Genomic DNA, 21,849 nt, shown 5'->3' on the forward strand with positions numbered 1-21,849 from the left:
TTTCTGGTCCAGATGGTAAAATAGGTAATGCTGTGCTCACCTCCTCCCACAACCACATTAGAATTACAAATAATTACAGAATTACAACACAATTCCAGACCAACCATCATTGAGAATCACCTTAAGTCTAACTGAAGTCCTATAACTAAGGATATACAGAAAAAGCTAAATTGAGACTGATAGAAGGAACAAAGATGAAGAACACGCTGGTCCTACACCCACACGGAGCACTTAAAAATAGAAAGGGATATCTCGGCTGCAGAGGTCCCCCCTGAGGAGTGAGCAGTCCCAGCTCCATACCAGGATCCCCAGCCCCAGCCCAGTGTTCCAGGGCCGGGAAGAGAAGTTTCCATAACTTTTGGCTGTGAAAGCCAGCAGAGGTTATGGCTGAGTGAGATAGAGGGCAGATGGAGTCCCAGGCATTCCTCTTAAAGGGCTTGCACATGAACTTACTCAATGACGGACTCACTTGCTCTGAGTTCCAGCACTGGGGCAGCAGCTTGAAAGGTACCAGGGACATACCATAAGAAATGAATTGTCTGGTTTCAGGGTAAGGGTTGGAGGGGCAGCTTCCTCTCAAACAAAAGTGCTGGCAGAAGTCATTGTTCCTTTGTTGAGCCTCCCTTCAAACAGGTTGCAGACATAGGTGGATGCCATATCTGAGTCTCCATCAATCTGGCTAATACCATTTGGCCTACCCAAGTGAGAGCCCACCCCACTCAAATTGTGGGCATACCCAAGCTGCTTCCAGTGGCTTTTCTATACAAACGACCTGTCTTGGCTCATACTGTGGACTTTACTAAAATCTCTTAAAGATTCACAAACCCCAAACATGCAGCATCTGGCGTCAACATACCCTGTTCCTCTTGCTAAGCAGCTCCAAGCCCAGCACAAGTGGCAACCATCTGTAGATCACTTTGTAGATCATCCAAGAGGCCCCAGGCAGAACACGAGCAGCAGTTGACCTTGGCCTACACAAGAGCCCCTCCCTAGAGGCCCCAGAATGAACACCTCTGGTGACCAGCTTCAAACTACACCAGAACACCACCCAACTACCTCCACAAGACACACTCCCAAAGGGTAGACTGGGCAGGCACCAGAGCCCTGCTAAAGTGAATCCTGCTCCATAGGGTCAGCCCCTGCACAACAGCTCCTCCACTGTAGATGTGGCCAGTCCTCACGATCAATCAGCCTGAGGGTCAATCCCTCCCATTGACATGCAAATAGCAACCATGGCTCAACTGCAACAGAAGAACGCATACAACTCACACAAGGAACACACCTGGAGCACCTGGTTCAGGTGACCAGGGACACTGTGCCACTGGTCCCCACAGCATACCTGCCATATAAGACCACTCTATTAAGACCCAAAGACATAGCAGCTCTACCTAATACAAACACGGTAAGGCAGCCAAAATGAGGAGACGAAGAAACATGTCCTAAATAAGAGAACAGAACAAAGCTCCAGAAAAAGAAACAAACAAAATAGAGATAAGCAATCTACCAGATGCAGAACTCAAAACACTTGTTATAAGGATGCTCAATGATCTCAGTGGGAACTTCAACAAAGAGATAGGAAACATAACAATCGAGATAGGAAACATAAAAAGAACCAGTCAAAAATGAAGAATGCAATAGCTAAAATGAAGAATACATTAGAGGGAATCAACAGTAGATGAGATGAAGCAGAGAACCGAATCAGTAATTTGGACGATAAGGTCACAAAAAACACCCAATCAGAACAGCAAAAAAAAACAAAAAAAAACAAAAAACAAATGAAGATACTTTAAGGGGCCTATGGGACAACATCAACCATACCAACATTTGCATCATAGCATCATTGGGGTACCAGAGGGTAAAGAAAGAGAGCAAGGAACTGAATACTTATTTGAAGAAACAATGACAGAAAACATTCTTAATCTGGAGAAGGAAATTGACATACAAGACCAAGAAGCACAAAGAGTCCAAAACAAGATGAACTCAAAGGGGCCCACATCAAGACACATCATAATTAAAATGCCAAAGATTAAAGACAAAGAGAGAATCTAAAAGCAGTGAGAGAGAAGCAGTTAGTTCCCTACAAGGGAGCTAACACTGCTAGCTGACTTCTCAACAGAAACTTTGAAAGCCAGAAGGGAAATAGTCAAAGTGATGAATAGTAATGACCTACAACCAAGACTACTCTACCCAGGCAAACTATCATTTAGAATCGAAGGACAAATAAAAAGCTTCCCAGACAAGGAAAAGCTAAAGGACTTCATCAACACCAAACCAATATTAGAAGAAATGTTAGAGGGACACAGAAGAAGAAGGAAGAGGAGGAGGAGGAGGAGGAGGAGGAGGAGGAGGAGGAGGAGGAGGAGGAGGAGGAGGAGGAGGAATCAAAAACACAAATAAGTAAATGGCAATAACTACATATATACCAATACTTATTTTAAATGTAAATGAATTAAGGGCTCCAATCAAAAGACACAAGGTGGCTGAATTGACAAGAAAACAAAAGCCTTACATATGCTGCCTATAAGACTCACTTCAGATAGAAAGACACACAGACTGAAAGTAAAGGGATGGAAAAAGATACTTCATGAAAATGGAAACAAAAATAATTGGGGGTAGAAATACTTATATCAGACAAAATAGACTTTAAAACAAAAGCTATAACAAAAGACAAAGAAGGACCCAGCAATCCCACTTCTAGGTATTTAACCGAGGAAACCCAAAACTAGTTCTAAAGGACACATGCATCTCCTATGTTCATTGCAGCATTATTTACAATAGCCAATAGACAAATGAATAAAGAATAGGTGGATACATATATACAACAAAATATTACTCAGCAAAAAAAAAAAAGAATAAAATCTTGTCATCTTTAACAACATGGATAGACCTAGAGGATATTATGCTAAGTAAAATAAGACAGAGAAAGACAAATATCACACGATTTCGTTTATGTGTGGAGTATAAAAAACAAAATAAATGAACAAACAAAACAGAAACAAACTCAAAGATATAGAAACAGAGCATTTCGATGGCTGCCAGATGAGAGTGGGACTTGGAGATGGGTGAAAAAGGGGTAGCAATTAAGAAGTACAAATTGGTAGTAACATAATGGTCTTGGAGATTTAAAATATAGTGTAGAAAATATAGTCAATAATATAATAACTATGTATGGTATCAGATGAAGACTAGATTTATTATAGTGATCACTTTGTAAGTTATATAAATTCTAATCACTATGTTGAAATTAACATTGTATGTCAACTATAATTAAAAAATAAAAAAATATGTTTTTAAAAACCTTACCAGTTTACACTTATTCCAATTTCCTAAGTTATTTGATAATTCCAACTCTGGATGAAAGAATAAGATAACCCCTTTCAGGATGTCTTGTACTAGTTTTGTGTCGGCTTTCCACTTCTGAAACTGGCGGTCTGGTGGAGACTTTTGCTCTGCTAGAGCCTCATAATCATAGAGCAACAGTGTTACAAAGTTCATGAAGGTAAGCAGTCTGATGCTTTCCTGAAGCTCCTGCAGCATGATTCGGAAGAAGAGAACTCCTGCCCGCTGGACTTCTCCTACATTTTCAATCGCTGGAATAACAAACAGAATGACATCCCACATGGTTGTTTAGTATATACATTACTTTTTCATAGGATTCTGAGCATAATGTGGCAAACTTTTTTTTTTTTCAGGAAAAAGAAAGCCATATCCTATGGTTTTAAACAATCTTAGTTTCTTTAGTTATGAAATCAAAAGACAGAAATGAAATTACACCTGGTGAAGTTCAGAAAAGAGGCTTTAAGGAAAGGTTAAAACTCTTGTTTTAGAGTTAGACCTCGGTGTTAATACCTACTCTCCCCCTTATTAGTTCTGTTGTCTCTGTACCTCCTCTTTCGTTTCTGTGAGAATAGGGCTGATCCCTGTATCTCTGGTGAGCTGTGAGAATTATTTGTAAAAGTACTTAGTCTCAGGCCTTACACATAGCAGACACTCAAAAGACATACATTTTCTTTCTTTTTCTTATCCCATCCTATATAATTGCTAGAAATCTTTCAGCTTAATTATACATGTGCTGACTTGTCTAATTTTATTCACTCTATTCCAGGTAGACAAAGGCTTCCATGCTTTCTTCTTCCCTCTTTTCTGCACAAATTGGTTTTGTGCTAAGAGTAGCCTAGTGGATGTAAAATCACAAGGATCAAGGTCTGGTTCTGGCTCTGCGCCTAGCTTGCTATTGGACTTTTACTTTGATGGGCTTTAGCCTCTTTATCTGTAAAATAAGATGTTCCAATGAGTTAATACTATGTAATATAGTGGAAAGAGGACCAAACCGCAGTGCAAATCTAGTTTTCACCACTTGTTAACTGTGTGATTTGGTGCAAATTGTTTTGTTTCTCTGGACTTTACTTTCCTCACCTATAAAATAAGTCATCACCATTCACCTCATAGAGTTACGATAAGGACAAATGGAAATAACGTATTTAATGTACTTGATACAGGTTGGAGCATTTAATAAATGCAAGTTGTATATTGCCTTTAGAGTCCTTCCAGTCCTAAAACCATGTGATTCTAGCAAAGAAAATGTGATTTTTTTTTTATCCTTTACTCTTATTTATAGACCATACTAATCAGCCTTAGACCGCATGAGGGAATTCCTTTTATGTGGAAAACCTGTATATTTCAACAACTCATTTTAGAAAATGCATCTTTTATTGCATCGTCTATGATTTCGCCAATATTTATGAAACCCATAAATCCAGACTGTCATAACATTCACAATACCTAAGACACGGGTTTTCGTTATTTCTCCAGATAATTCGCCCAGTATGTCATAGCAGGCAGCTTGGGTCACCTTCGCCATTTTCTGTAGATCTTTAAATTCTCGATACAACAACATCCTATTCCTGCCAATGTTAAAATCGAGAGCTCCCAAAGCCTCTCCTGTTCTCTCACGAAGTGGAATTGCTATGTGGTTTTCTCCACAGACAGAGGCCAAAACAACTTCTGAGCTGTCCGTACACTTAAAGAGGAAATCTCTGAAACCAAATCCAAATAAGCATAAGGATATAAAACAACAGCCTGTTCATACCCAAACATTGAATCATTCTCTTTTATGCCCACTACACTCCAACCCACCAGCTCTTGTTGCTATTTTATCTGCCTGGACCACTCCACCCCTTGATTTCACAGAGCTGTCTCCCTCAGCTCACTCACTTGTCTCCTCATAGAAAGTCTTTTTTCCCTGATCACACAATCAAAGTGGTAGCACCTGAATCATTCCATCATGCTATTTTGCTTTACTGACTTTACTAATACTTATCTAAGGAATTCATCTTTTGTTTACATGTTATCCAGTAAATAAATTTTTATTTACATATCGTCCAGTAAGTATTGGTTGAATGCCTGAAGGAAGGACGAGGGTGTTAGGTTCTCTAGAAGCAGAATCTTAGAAAGATATGCTTATGCAAATGATTTATTGAGGGAATTCTCTCAGGAGAAAGAAACCCGTAAGGGTCTGAGGAAAACAAGATAGAGCTATGTAAGAATGTGATTTCAGGTGAAGTCTAGCCACAGCCTGATCTCGAGGGGAGCTCTGGAAGGCAAATTGTGCCAAAATCTGCCCCATCTTGAGGCAAGGAAGAGGTCTTTTGTCAGTCATTGGCTCTAAGTTGCTCTGGGTTTATGTGGGGAGGGTGATTACATAACTCTTCAGCATCTCTTGGTGAGGGGTTCCCATCTCTCAAGGGTGTTCTTTCAGAGAAAGTAACAGTGTGAGTCATTAGCAGTGGTACCTGCAGCAGCTGGCAAAAGATGTATGGGGGATCTGGGCAAGGCATGGACATCAGCTGCTTCAATGAAGGACCTGAGGTTTCCAGAGAAATATAATGACTGCTTCTTTCTCTAGTGAGGTGTGAACAAATCCCTTTTTCTCTCTTTCCCTCTTTCTTCATATATATCAATATTGAGATGTCATTCCTCTGAGGTATTTGTAAAAATGTTGGTGATTTGCATAGCCTCAAAAAGCACATTTTTAGTTCATAATATCAATCATAGAATGACAGGTAAGATTATGTCTTTCTTTCGTTTCCCCACCCCTCCCTGAAGCTGAGCCACCATTTTGTGTCTTTATGATAAATATTAATGGATACATCATGCTAAACTTTCCAAGCATAATGATAAATTGGTCAACAAATTTCCTCAAAAGGCACCTGCTCTGAGTTACATACACGAATCTAAAGTTATGAGTCTGGATGTTACAAGGACTTCTGTAAAACTTGACTACCACAAGAAATAACTGTGGAAAAGAGCTTATAACTGAATGAACATTCTGTTATGAGGCTAAAATAAAATTTAATTAACATAGATACTTAAATATCAAATTAGCCTAAAGTCTGAGATACATTATTGCCTACTCACTACACTGACCCCTTAAGAAGCAGTTGGCCCTTTTTATAACAGATATGTTCTCGGTTAAGATCTGCTTTGCATCTGTCCACAGTTTGATAGTGTTCCCTGTATTCCAGAGGTTAGAGGCATTTAAAGTGACCTAGAACTGAGTACTTGTTAAAGACAACATTCTCTGCCTTCTCCCTATTTTCATCCAGCCTGCCTTCTTAAAAATATACATATATACTTGTTCCAAGCTAGCTAGCATTAAGAGGAACTCTGACAAGTAATGCGGATGTATTTGTCATAATCATGGTGAGATTTTGTTGAATTCCATGTTTACAAGAAAATCACAGAAAATAAAACACTATCATGCTTAAAAATACCAATGACATGTGTTTTTAAAAGGACTCGAGAGGGAAAGGAGTTAATATGGCCCATGCAGACAAGAGTATTTCTCTAAAACCAAATCCGAATGGGAGTCAGTAATACAGTAAGAGGCAAAAGCTGTGTCTTCAGGTCTATCGCACTGAGGGATGAGGGGTGTCTTCTGACAGTCAAACAAAACAGACATGAAGATGCATCTCATACCTGAAGATGCATGTTTTTCTGAAGATGGTTGGGGGATTTTTGTGGATTTCTGTTAGACCCAGGGACCCTGTCACCATCATCTTGCGTAAAACGTAGTCTGAACCCTTGAAAAGAGAAAGATTTCATTACAGAGAAGAATAATTAGACCTCATATTCTCATTAAAGCTTATGGGGACAGATAAATAGAAAAAAAAATAAGAAAACTTTAGATGATCTCTATCTTTAGGTACAGTGACATTTACTTATTCTGTACCATTAAGGAATGAGGTGCTCTACAAGATAAAAATTTCAAAATACAACATTCTTTTAAATGCACAAACTTATTTTTATAATTGTGATAGAATAGTGTTTATATTACTTTTCTGATATTAAAAGTGCATTGTAGAACATTTGGAAAATACAGAAAAGCCCCTTCCCCCCCAAAAAAAAAGTACAATAAAAAATATTCTCCAGTGAGGTCTTTATCTTTACTACCTCATCAAAACTGTTATGTCAAGGTTATTAATGACTCTCTCATTGTCAGATTCCTAATCCTAATCTTCCCCTACTTCTCAGCAGCATTTGATGCAAGGAACAACTTCCTTCCTGATATACTTTCTTCACTTGGCTTTTGGGACACCACTCTCTCCTGATTCTCCTCCTACTTTACTAAGCACACCTCTAAGTCTCCTTGCTTCTTGTCTCCCTCACCTCTAAGAGGTTTTTCAAACTGTAGGTCATAACCTACATATGGGTTATGAAAATATTTTAATGTCTTTTTAAACAGCTTTATTGAGGTATAATTGATATACAAAATGCACATAAGTGTACAATTTGATGAATTTGGACTAATGAGTCTTGGTAAAGTTTTTTTGGTAGAGACTATTTTGTTTTAAGGAAGTTATATTAACATAGTCTGTAAAATACACTAATCTGTAGGAAAGACGAATTCATTTGGGAGAAGCAAGAGGAGTTTTTATGCTCTCCTTAAAAAAAAATCCTTTTATTAAAAAGGAAAACTATGATAACGGGATCTATGAGGCTACATGATGAATGATGCTTGGAAGAACAATTGTGAAATTTTCCCTTGCCTCTCTAAACTCCATGACGTCATGTTCTGGATGAAATGTTTTCAACAGAATACTTAGCAAACTGTAAAGATTAAACCACATTGGCAATTGGGTTTCTAGTTTCTTTCCTAATTTATTTCTTCCATGATTTGTTATTTGGTGTTATGTATACTAGACAGACCCTTTTTTAGAATGTGCTTCTCTGTTTAAATCTTTAGCTAAAACCAAACAGTCCCTCTCCTGTTTCCCCCACAAAATTGTGTGTATTGACTGCCGTTAGACCAGAAGCCTAATATAAAAAATGAGGGGCTTGTAATAATATGTCTGAAAATAAACTTGTTTTTCTTTTACTTGGACCAAGATACTATAAATTCAGCAAGTGCCTTGGCAATTATTTGATAGTGAGATAACTACTGCTAAATAAAATTTCCTAGGAAATCATTTAGAGAAAGAACCACAATTACTTTTCCCTCCATTTTCTTCTGCTATTGTCTTGTTACTTTTTCCTCCTTTACCTTTCCAATATCTTTTCTTTCTCACTTTTCTCATTACACATTATCTTTAGTATTTATCCTATTTTACTTTTTTCTTTCATGACAAATATTTTTTAAAAGAATGAAATAAAATAGACTAGGAAATATCAGAAAACATCAATTGTGGTAAAAGTAGGTATTACTTGAGGGAACTTCTGTTTTAAGCATGTGTGTATGTTTGTAAGGGGTCAGGATATAAACTATTTTTCATACTATAGGTCAAGGTCAACAGAATTTTGAGCCACAATGATTCCAAACACCTGAAATGCCTCAGGGCTCAGACCTCAGGTTTTTTTTTGTTCTTTTCCTTATCTTTACTCATTTCCTTGGTCATCCCATCCAATCTCATGGCTTTTGTTTTGTTTGTGGTTATTTTGGTAAAATATACATAGCATTATATTATCATTCTAATCATTCATAAGTGTATAATTCAGTGACATTAAATACATTCACAATGTTGTGTAACCCAGTCTCATGGTTTCAAATACCATTTATTCACTAGTCTGGATTTCTCCCCACACACCAAGTTCATATGTCCAACTGCCTATTTAGTTATCTGCACTTAGATGTACAACATTTTAAATTATAGTTTTAAATTATAGTTTAAAAATATATTTTTCAATTTAGTAGATAAGTGTTCTTTTATTTAACTTTGTATTTATTTCATTATGAGAACAATTGAACATTTTTTTCATGTTTATTGACCACTCGTGTGAGAATTTTTTTTCCTAGACTTGTCCCTTGCTTATTTTTCTTTGGATTTCTAAAAATCTCATTGATTTGTGTACAACAATGTTCACCCTTTGTCAAACATGTGGCAATTTCACCCTAGTCTGTCAAGGGCAATTGTTATTTTCTATAACTTTGGTTCAAGAAAGTTTTACTTTTCTATATTGTCAATGTATCGCCCTTGCCTTAATTGTTTCAACCTTTCATGTAAGGAATTAGCCATATTTCCCAGACCAAGATTATAAATTTCCTGTCATCTCTCATTTTTTTTTAGCTACTCTCATGTATTTATTCTTCCTCCAGATGAAGATTAAAATCATTTGGTCAATTAAAAAAGTCATTTTGGGATCTTTTTGGAATTTTGTTAAATTTATAAATAATTTTTGAAAGAAATTGTATTTTTTCAAATGGTCTCGTTGTGAAAAAAAATCATGATATGACTTTCTATTTTATAAAAAAATTTGTATCCTTTGGTAAATTTTTAGTTTGTTTCATGTAGGACCTAAGGGTGAGGGGGTGAAGCAGGGAGAATAATCCAGGCAGAGTAACAGCATTTTTAAAGTCTCAGAGATAGGAAAAAAATTATTTTCTATTATGCATGGTTGGATGTGAAACATTAATTGTGGCATTATATTTTTTCCTCCTCCTGATAGTCTTCCCCCTCCTTCTTCCTTTTCATTAGATCAGAAAGTCTGTATTACTTTAGAAAAAAATGTGATGAGACGAAAAGCAGAAAGCACCGGCTAATCTCTAGCTTTCATTTTTTCAAACACCTACATTGATATGATTGAAGATTGCAAGTGCTCACCATTTGTCTCTCTCAAATACCTCAGGGAAATAAAAAACCAAGGTCTTGGTTTCCTTGCTGGCTGTCAGCCGGGGGCTACACTTAGCTCTCAGAGGCCTTGGGCCTTTATACACAGCCCTGTACATCTCAGAAACTGCAATGGGGTATCAAGTTTTCCTCATACTGTTATCTCCCTGATTATGCTCTTATCCTCTCATCTTTTAGAGACACATAGCCATCAAAGGTTTTCTGCTTTTAAAATACCACTGATACATTTTACTTTTTTGAGGCACAGAGCAGGCTGGAGAAGAGAGTAGATCTAGAGAGGCTGCAAAAGAGGAAGAGGGTGGCTTAGAAAGTTATCATAGTTGAGTGCTTGAAATACCTCAGCTATTTTTAACACCAAAACTTTACTGTAGTGTTCCACCTAGGACAAACCCCTGACCACATCCTTGGATAGCTGTAGTGGTCTCTGCCTAACCGTGACTCCACCCAGATGCTGCTGCTGAGTGGTCCTCCTCTCCTCCCCTCTGGGGATGGTCTGTACCTCCATAAGATGGCCCTGAGTGAAATGGATAGTGACCTTTGTGGTCTTGTCTGCAGCACTGTGACTCTGAAACTACACATCCCTGAAACCATGCTGATTGCTATGGGTGATTTTAAACTTCTTCATGGTACCCTAGGTGTCATTTCCTTTAAGGCCCCAACAAGGTGCTTCTTAAGTGTGGCGAGACACTGACCAAGTGGAATCCACCTTGGATCCCACATCTTCAGCCCCATTGTGACTGTGGCCTAGCAGACCAGGTGGTCTACCTCCATACTAAGTGGTCCTCACACTCACATACACATATTCCATCCCAGTTCTGAGGACACTTGGAGGCTCCCACCTCCACTCCACCCTGGAAGCAGCACCCACAACTTGCAATTATAGATAGGGGGCCTTTTAAAAAGGAATGTGATGTAATTGTGTTATTCTAAAACAACAATGCCTCATCCCTTCCCACTTCACCTATATGATTCTGGTGGGAGCTGTCAGTTACAGTAAACTCCCCATCCTGACCAGAGGGTTTTCCAAACTGAAACAGGAAGGAAAGATTCTTTTCTAGTTACTGAGCATTTGGCTTGCCCTGTGGAGAAAGCCCATCTTTAGCCAGAAGGGCAAAGCCAAACTGTAGAGGGAAGCAAGCACGAGAACTGGGGAGAGAAAGAACTTGATGGTACCAAATCCCCGGATCTGGTCATCCTGGAAGCCAACTTGACTCCTGCCCCTTCGTCATTTTGGTCACATGAGTTAATCAATTCTTCCTTTTATGTAAGGCAGTTTGAGATGGAATCTTGCCACTCACAACCAAGGGTCTTGAGTAGAGATCATGAGAAATATGCTCCTTGTCATGCTAATAGCTAATGAAATAAGGTTTTTAAATATCAGTAAAATAATAACATCTAGAAATTCTGTTACCTTGGGAAGGTGTAACACTGACCAGCCTTGCCTACCTGCTCTGGACCAGGCTCAATGAAGTACGTAGTGATGGCAGTAATGTCTGGTACAATGTCGTAGAGCCAGCTGATGCCAGTGATAACAACATGCAGGATGTGCTCCCGACTGTGGACATAGTGATAGGCAGTGCTAAAGAAACTGGCAACACCCTGTAGAGATAGAAAATTGTAATTGCCTTTTCTTTTTAAAATAGCAAAATAATTAGTAATGTATTAATTGGATTATCTTTTCATTAATAATAATCTTCCTACAAATTATTCATCAGTTTTCAAAAGGCAGTGTTCCAGCTTCTACTATATAAAAAAAAAAAAGATCATTATGAAATCAGAGGTGTAAGGAGAGATCTACTGTAAGATCCATATAAATTATTATGTTTCCTGATAATCATCCAGGGAAATTTTATGGTATGTGCAATCATAGCATAGCGTCAGAAGAATAAGACAAAACTTTGAAATGAGAAAACAAATGCTTAGAAGCCAAGAACTAAAGCTAGCCTTGGGAAGATAGGTAGGAGTTGCCCTGATCTGATGCAGTATTAATGCCTACATCTTTACATAGCTACTGTATTCAGATCAACAGTAAAGGATGTACTAGGTTCTGAAACTTGCAATATGTTAAAGTTAGTCTCCTTATAGGCATAAAGAGAGCCTCTTTGTAGAGAAGGAATGGGATGTCCTTAGAACTCTGCAGTCTTGTTAAGAAACTCCAGAGACCACAAATTCTTCAAAAATACATGCATTTTATATTAGGACCCAAGGCACCTAGGGTAACACAGGAGCCTTTACCTCCAAGGGCTAGAGCATGAACTTATAATTAATTTTGACATGTTCTCCGACAAGGTTATAAATAGCTCACCTACTGATAACTCCCACTCCTCCATTTTGCTTTTTAATATCTTCACATCATTCTTATGTTAGGTGAGAATGAATCTTATTATTAAAAGGATGTCCAGAGAAAAAGATTCTACCACTTTCCATACTTATAGATCCAGTAAGTAGGAGGAGAGATTTTAAGATAATGGTAAATAAACATAGAAAGCCAGGGGCTTATAGGGGAACAAATGATATGAGCATAGCAATTTCCCAATTGCTGCTACATCCCAATCTATTGTCTCCATAAAGGCTATCAAACTTCCTTCATTGCAATATCTATTCATAAAATTAAATTTAAATGCTTAAAGAAATAATCCAGTTATTTTATAGTCTTAAAAGTGCCTATCCTTTTTGTGATAGAACTTGAAAACATTACTACTCAAGAAACATTTATGCTTTTTCCTTTATTCTTCATCGTCAAAAAATTATAACACTGATATCAAGAGTTATGGAAATGCATATCATATTTAACATTATCTGTTAAAAGAGCAAAGAATTTCTGGGCACCACTATTAATAAAACATAAATATGTACTTATTCTTCCTATATGGGTCTTAGCTGTTTAATAGCTGGATTTCGGTTCTACAGAATAAAATTATGTTTCTATGATTAATGAAATGGAACACATATTAACAATCTTCCCAGAGAGTCTGAGGCCCATATGTGCAAGTGAGGCTGAAAGTCCTTCCATGTGTAATGGGAACTTCTACAAAGACTGACACATACACATAGGGAACTGGAACCAGTATGATAACATTATCTAAATACATAGTTCTACTCTCATCCAGTTTCAGGTTCTGCTTTTTAAAAAGAACAGAAGGAGAAGCCATCCTACCATTGCTAGTCACAAATTCTTCTATGGCTTACCTGGTAGAATCTAATTTCGTGAGGTAAGAAGATGTTTATTTCATGGGGATCTCTTAGGGTATCAATAGCCATGACCCCAAAGATTCTCATATATGCATCCTGAAGAGGCAGAGCCAGGAATGATCCATTTCGATCAGTCTTCTTGCGGGAATCATTCCAGAAGAAAATGTTCCCATGGTGCTGAACTTGGGGTACATGTATTGGTATCCCTTTGTCCACTACTGTAAAGCTGAGGAATAGGAATATAAGGATAGGAGAAAGGCACAGGAGGGGCTTTAAATCATGCAGGAAATAAAACCAATTCTCTATTAAATCATTATCATTATATGTCAATGAAGTGGACTCAAAATTACCAGTTTGTAGAGTCCAACTTGAGAAAAAGATTTAAAAAAAACAAGCTTAGGTCATAACTGAGAAAACATATATAAACAGGATACAAGACACATAACTTGTAAAGCAGTCAAAAATAATTAAGCTGATATTGTGAAGCAGAGTCTCTATGTGGCAAATTAATGCCTAACCTGAGTTCTAGAAATGATCAGGTAAAATCATGTAAGATTGGAAACCTACCACCTCCCGGGAGTTCTAGAAGCATTGGTGACCTGAGACAATTTCTCTCTTGGGCAGCTAACTAGGATTTTAATGCTAGCTTACTTCAGAAAGGGAATTATTATTTTTAGAAAGGTAAAACCAACCTTTTCAAGAAATTCTTACCTGATTCCCTTCATGTCCCTGTAGAGTACTTTGTTCAGTACAAATGGAGCATCATCTAAAGTACAAGCTACATTCCTCAATAGAACAGTCCCTCTATTAGGCAGCAGTAGGTTTTCTTCTAAGAGGGAAATGTGAGCGCTAATCTTCTTATTTCCATGGGCTTGAGCATCCTATGGAAAAATGTTTCTGACCATGTATTAGCCAGCTAGTTTGTACATCTGACTCCAATAATTTCATTTTCATGAATAAATGATGGGGATATTATCATTTATGGGCAGTGAGGAAAAGACTGATTCCACTGCTGTCCCCCAAACCTGAGTTTTTTAGTGAGCAGCATAGATTTACTTAATGCCAACTAGACTGGTTTACTAAGAAAAAAAATCTCTCAAAGTCTACTTAAATTTAGAGGTTTAAAACTTGGATCCCTTTGAACTATAGTTATATTGTCTGGGCTTCAGTTAAAAGTATTTATTTTAGGAAGCTGGTACAAGATGGCTTCAATTCACTCATATTTCTTAACCATCTACTATAAGGTGAATGTGGGAGAAAATGCTCTCGAGGAATTTTTAACACAGTTTGGCTATGACATTTGACTAACATCATTTCAGAAAAGGATTTCCTGGGACCCCAGATCGCAGACTTTAGGCAACTACTATTTCTAATGGAAATAACTGAAAACTCTCTGTACTTAAAATATTATGTTATTAAGAATATTACATGTTAACATATATATTGAGCATGTTTATAAATTGAGGGACATGAATGACATTATATTTGTTTCCACTTTCTATATATTTGGGTTTGCTTTCCATGCCTTTTCTTCTTCTGCCTTTATTACTCCTTTTATTCTACAAAGTCTATAGAGTAACTGACACAAATGTGGTGAGATTTCTCTTAGGGTACTGCAGATCTCTGAAGCAAGTTGGAATAACACCTCTTTTTCTTGATTGGTCTCTAGTTCTTGATCACCTGGAATGATACAGGTTCCCTGGATCAATGAAATCTGTGATATATGTAGAAGATAGCCATACTGTTTCTGAGAGGAGCAGCAAGCTGGGAGTCTTAGGAGCAGCAAAGCTTGAGCAGTGGCCTATCAAGATCATATGTTTTCAGTGACAGGATTCTGTAATAGTCTCAGCTTATTTCTAGGCAGTGCTATGAAATATTGTGTGATGTTGAATTCTAATTTATAATGACTTTATACTTTAAATAGTTTCTTTTTAAATGACTCCCAAAACATCATGCAAGGGGAATGTAGCTTGAATTGCTTGCACATCTCCCTACTGTTGTTTTTCAGCCTATTGTCTCTTCTAGGCTTATTTGACTCTAGGCACCCATTAAATTAGAAATCTCAAGACATAATTAGGTCTTTTATACTTTTCCTCTCTGCTTCTACCTCGCCATCCTACAATCATTCCAGTTGCATCTTTCCTAGGCTTTGGGTCATTGGAATGAATAAAACATCTACAGCAGTACCCAGAGAATTTTAAGAGAATTTAGTGTGTGCTCCTCCTTTGCAACCATTGAACATAACCTCCTGTGAGGAATCTTTTCCTTTTATCTATCATTTTAGAAAATATACCTGTGTCAGGGCCTTAAAGGTCTCAGTGTACACTGGCTCCAGGGATACTCCACTTGTCTCTGAAGCACGTCGAATTTGGTGCAGCCACTTCCGTCTGGCACAATTCCTCAGATCCTCAATATGGCTTCTTTCTAAAGCAGTCATCAGAAACTCCACAACACTTTCCAGAACATGATCTTCATTGCCCCTCAGTTCAGATACAACCAATTCTATGTATTTCTGAAACTGTTTTGAAGACAACCTCACTTCATGACCAGGGTGTGGCTTTGGAAATTGGATGTGTAGTTTAGCTAAAAGATATAAACATAAAACCAAGAACTAAACAAAAGTTCATTTGTCAGTGGAGGCAATTTTCATTCTCCTCTTACAGCAAATTGAAGCCCCTGACAACTGCTCCCCATGGAAAACTCCCATGGAAAAGGTATATCAAAGGCATCTCTAAGCCCAACAGAACATCTTACAATGACTTCCTTTGCTAAACTCAAGATGACTCCTACATCATCTTCTCTGTTTTTATTTTGTTTTGTTTAATTCTATCACTTAGGTGAAATCCCAGGGCCAACTTTGATTTCTCCATACCTTTTGCCTTCCATATCCAATAGACCACTTAGTCTTACCCTGTTAGTCTTTGACTATGTATCTTGTGGACATTCCTCTCCATTCCTATTTCTGTAATACCAAACCAATATTAATCACTTTATAATTGAATTACCAATAGTAAGGCTCAAAATGCTAAGAGAAATAAGTCAGATAGAAAAAATTGAGCATATCATTTTATTCATATGTACAATATAAAACTGAAAGCAACAAATGAACATGACAAACAAAAAGAGATTCATGGACACAAACAAAAGTTTAGTGGTTACCCAAGGGAAGTGGGAGAAGTGGGGAGGAGGATAAGGGTAAAGGGGGGGGGGGTCACATATAGAGTGATGGAAGGAACTTTTGGTGGGGAATACGCAATGTAATAAACATATGATGTATTATAGAATTGTACACTTGAAATGTATATAATTTTATTAACCAATGTCACCCAATAAATTTAATAAAAAAGTAATACATCAAAAAAAACCCAGTAAGGCTCAATATATATTTATAAAATTAAATTAAAACATAACTTGCATTATGTAATTCCCTGGTTCAAACCATATTTGGATCCAGTCCATGTTCCAATAATATTTGCCCATAATACCATACAGAAATTATTTGCTCCAGTATCCCCATTCCACTTATAGTCCCTGACCATGCCTTGCACACTTCTGTATCCATGTCTCTTTTATTTTTTTATAATACAATCATAAATCTACTACCAAACCTGAATATTACCAACAATTTACATCTCCCTTGCTGTTGTTAACTCCCCGGCTCCCCATACCTCCTACCAATTTCCTGAAATTTTGCTTTTGCTTTACCTTTTCCTTCCTTTTTTCTCCAATAATATTATTGTTTGTGTGTGTATGTGTACTTCTAAACAATATGTAAGTTCCTTCTGCCTGTTTGTATACTTTAGAAAAAGAACATCATACTATATGTAGTTTTCCAGGACTTGCTTTTTCATTCAACATTATGCTACCATATCCATCCATGTTGTTCTTGTGACTGTGACTTATTCATTTTCACCATTATATAATATGTCATTCTGTAAGTATACCACCATTGATTTATTTATTCTCCTGTCAGTGGACATGTCGGTTGTCGCCAATATTTTGCTTTTATGAACAGTGCTAATAGCATTTTTGTACATTCCCATGTACAAAAGACATGTATAAATGTCTTTGACTTTTATTATAAATTAATCAGTCACAGAGTATGTGACTTTCCCCCTTTAAAATTCAAAATCTCTCCTTCCTCAGGAAGGCTTTCACCATGATTTCACCCTTCCCTAAAAGACAGAAGCATTCATTCTATACCATTTATTTGACAATTAACAAATACCACTTGCTACTTTTAGTCATCTTGTCATATAAAAGCATCTCATTTCTGGAGTTGGACTTTTGTTGATTTTTGCTCTTTAGCATCCACTCATCTTTCTCCTGGTACTTATATCCCAAATTTAGCTTTGGAGAAATTACTTCACTGCCACTTCAGTTCATGTGTTTGAGTAGGGTTCCACTTGTGGTTCTAGAGGTGGAGCATGCATCTCAGACCTAAGCTAGAGTGGCCGGTTTAGTCCAGACTAATACCACACTCTGCTTGAATGATTAAGAAAAGGACATTTTCCTTCTTATTCTTATTGGACTTGAGTAAATCTATGAGTATGTGAGACTGGACCTGGTCACCACAAGGATAAAGGCTGTATAAAAATGGAGTTGACATATATTCTTTAGGTCTTTTACAAACTTTACACTACACTACACTATTTTCTTAGATTGCATCTAAAAAGAGTTTATTTAATGAAGTTTCTAAAGGCATAATGAGTTGGTTTCCATTTATAATATGGGGAGGTTTCATGACACAAAACCAGAGGAAAGAACACTACACAATGGTCAGGAGAGCTGGGTTCCAATGGATGGACATAGAGGGTATTGTGCTGAGTGGAAGACATCAGACAAAGACAAATGTCATAGGATTTCACTTATATGTGGAATCTAGAGAAGTGGATAAACAAACAAAAGAGAAACAAGCTCATAGAGAGCATTTTGATGGTTGCCAGATTGAGGCGGGATTGGGAGAATGAGTAAAGTGGGGAGGAGATACAAACTGATAATTACAAAATAGTCATGGAGATGTAGAGTATAGCATGGTGAATATTGTCACTAGTATTTTAATAACTATATATGGTGTTATATGGTTACTGGATTTATTGGGGTGATTGCTTTATAAGTTATATAAATGTCTAATTTATATTAGACATTTAAGTGTACAACTGTGTTGTACACCTAAAACTTATACAATATTGTATATCAACTATAATTGAAAAAAAAGAAAAGTCATGAAATAACAAATGTTAATGAGGATGTGGAGAAGGAATCTTTGTGCACTATTGGTGGGAATGTAAATTGTTATAGTCATTATAAAAAACAGATGGAGGTTCCTCAAAAATTAAAACTAGAACTACCATATGATCCAGCAATTTCACTTCCAGGTATATATACAAATAAAACAAAATCACTATTTCGAAGAGATATCTACACCCCCCTTGTTCACTGCAGAATTATTCACAATAGCCAAGATATGAAAACAACTTATGTCCGTCAAAAGATGAATGGTTAAAGATAATGTAGTATATACATACAATGAAATATTATTCAGCTGCGAGAAAGAAGGAAATCCTGCTATTTGCAACAACATTGGTGGATCTTGAAGGTATTATGCTAAGTGAGATGAGTCAGGCAGAGAAAGACAAATACGATATGATCTCATATACGTAAATCTAAATAAAGCCAAACTCATAGAAATAGTGTATAATGGTGGTTGCAAGGGGCTGTGAGCAGGGGAAATGCGGAGATGTTGATCAAAGGGTACAAACTTTTGTTATAAGATGAATAAGTTCTAGGGATCTAACATATAGCATAGTGAGTATAGTTAACAATATTGTATTATATACTTGAAAGTTGCCAAGAGAGTAAATCTTAAATGTTCTCACCACAAAAAAAGCAATGGTAATAAAATACCTAAGAATAAACTTTAAAAAGAGTATGAAAGAACTATACCTTGAAAACTGTTATTAAAATAAATTGAAGAAGATACAATGAAATGAAAAGATATGCTGTGTACATGGATTGGAAAAATCAAGTGTTAAAATGGTCATATTACCCAAAGCAATATATAGATTTAATGCAATCCCCATCAAAATCCCAATGGCATTTTTTAAAGAAATAGAACAAAAAAAATCATCCAATTTGTATGGAACAATGAAAGATCCCAAAAAGCCAAAACAATCCTAAGAAGAAAGAACAAAGCTAGAGGCATCACATCCCCTGACTTCGAACTATGCTATAAGCAACAATAATTAAATCATTTTTGGCAGAAAAATCGATAACTATTGGTATTGGCAGAAAAAAACAGACACACAGACCAACAGAAAAGAATCAAGAGGCTAGAAATAAACCCACATATATATGGGCAAATAATTTTCTACAAAGGAGTCAAAAATATAAAATGAGGAAAAGAAATCCTCTTCAATAAATGGTGCTAGGAACATTGGAAACTCACATCCAAAAAAAATGAAGCTAGACTGCTATTTGTCACAAAAGATACACAAAAATTAACTCGAAATAGATCACAGAGCTAAATATAAGACCTGCAACAATAAATGCATAGAAGAAAACATAGGTTCTAAACTTATGGTCCTTGGTCTTAGAGACAGTGTTATGAATTTGAACTCAAAGGTAAGAGAAGTAAAAGTAAAAATAAATGAATAGGACTCTATCAAACTAAAAAGCTCTGCACAGCCAAAGAAACCAACAAAACAAAGAGACAATTGACTGATTAGAAGAAGATATTTGCAAACATCACCTCCAAAAGGCAGCTAATTTCCAAAATATATAAAGAATTCATACAACTCAACAAAAAAAGCAATTTGATTAAAAAGTGGGCAAACTACTTGAAAATGCACTTCTCCCAAGAAGACGTACAAATGACCAACAGATAATATGAAAAGCTGCTCAACTTCACTAGCTATTAGGGATATGCAAATCAAAATCACAATGAGATACCACTTCACCCCTGTTAGAATGGCTATTATCATCAAGGTAAGTAATTAACAAATGTTAGAGAGATTATAGAGAAAAAGGAAACTTTATTCACTGCTGGTGAGACTGCAAATTGGGACAGCTACTATGGAAAACAGAATGGAGGTTCCTCAAAAAAATCAGAATAGAATTACCATATGACTCAGCAATCTCTTCTGGGTATCTGCCTGAAAATTTTGAAAACATTTATTTGTAAGGATATATGTGCCCCTATGTTCACTGCAGCATTACTTGTGGTGGCCAAGACATGGAAACAACCAACGTGTCCTTCTATAGGTGATTGAACAAAGGAGATGTGGTACTATATACAATGGAATACTATTCAGCCACAAGAAAAGATGAAATACTGCCATTTGTGACAACATGAATAGATCTTGAGAATATCATGCTAAGTAAAATAAGTCAGAAAAAGTTGAGAACTGTATTTTTTTCACTCATATGTGGGGTGTAAAATTGAAAGCAACAAATGAACAAGACAAACAAAAGCTCATAAACACAGACAACAGTATAGTGGTTACCAAAGGGAAAGGAGAATGGGAGGAAATAAAAAAAGTAAAGGGGTCAAACACAGAGTGAAAGAAGAAGATCAAACTTTGGGTAGCGAACACACAATGCACTTAGAATTGTACACCTTGGTAATTTTATTAACCAATGTCTTCCCCAGTAAATTTAATAAAATAAAAGAAATGGTAAGCATGTGAGCTGATGGAGGTGTTAACTAACATTACTGTGGGAATAATTTCACAATATATAAGTGCATCAAAACAACACATTGTACACCTTAAACTTATATATCAGTTATATTTCAATAAAACTGAAAAATTACAACCACACTAGTAGGTATGAAGGTGGTACGTCATGGTTTTAGAACAACCATTGTTTAACTATATATATGTCACAGTATTAAGAAACCTGAAGCCAAGATGCTACTACACTTAAATAAGAAAATTATTATATTATTACCTTTCTTCATAGATTCTTTTTCCATTCCTTCCTTGTATGTGTACAAAAGTTCATCAACTTCCTTCAGATCCAGGAAGCCCGAGCCATCACTGTCCCACTTCTGAAACAGAGCTTCTAGGAGAAGTCCCCGTCGGACTCTGGAAGCATTTTGTCTAGCCTAACATACACAGGACAAAAAAGCAAAGAAGATGTGCCATTCATTGTACGAGCTGGCATCCTAAGTTTATTCCCCCTAAAGAGCAGTACTTTTTTTTTTTTTTTAAAGGCTTTACTTTGGGGACAAAGCATGATATTAATGGGAAAATTAAGCATTTAATTTTAGTCTTCTAAATACCATTTCTGTTTCACCTCTAGAACAAAAAAGCAGGCATTCTCTGCACTGAATTAAAACATTAATTTAGGAAGAGGACTGCACTCCTTAAGAATCTTTAAAATATTCCTTTCTACTCACTCACTGATTGTTCGGGAATGTGATAAACACATGGGGTGCTCTGCCTGATTTCTTAGTGGGATATATTCTGTAGTGAAGGGAGATGAATGGCAGGGTTCAAACAATGAAAGATGATTGTATTCAAAAATTCTT

The 21,849-nt window shown here is 36.6% G+C and overlaps 1 protein-coding gene across 1 annotated transcript in view; it reads right to left on the reverse strand.

Moving 5' to 3' along the window:
* Window positions 1-21,849, reverse strand: part of EFCAB5 (EF-hand calcium binding domain 5) — a 110,825-nt gene that overhangs the window by 11,873 nt on the left and 77,103 nt on the right. Inside the window, exons 18-25 of the mRNA XM_036223339.1 lie at window positions 21,267-21,423; window positions 15,610-15,899; window positions 14,028-14,197; window positions 13,314-13,542; window positions 11,571-11,723; window positions 6,979-7,082; window positions 4,783-5,036; window positions 3,304-3,590 (exon numbers count right to left, since the gene is read on the reverse strand). Of these exons, the coding sequence (XP_036079232.1) occupies window positions 3,304-3,590; window positions 4,783-5,036; window positions 6,979-7,082; window positions 11,571-11,723; window positions 13,314-13,542; window positions 14,028-14,197; window positions 15,610-15,899; window positions 21,267-21,423 (1,644 nt within the window). The remainder of the gene's footprint in view (window positions 1-3,303; window positions 3,591-4,782; window positions 5,037-6,978; window positions 7,083-11,570; window positions 11,724-13,313; window positions 13,543-14,027; window positions 14,198-15,609; window positions 15,900-21,266; window positions 21,424-21,849) is intronic.

The sequence above is a fragment of the Rousettus aegyptiacus genome, unplaced genomic scaffold (assembly GCF_014176215.1).
Source record: "Rousettus aegyptiacus isolate mRouAeg1 unplaced genomic scaffold, mRouAeg1.p scaffold_m13_p_6, whole genome shotgun sequence".
Taxonomy (NCBI): domain Eukaryota; kingdom Metazoa; phylum Chordata; class Mammalia; order Chiroptera; family Pteropodidae; genus Rousettus; species Rousettus aegyptiacus.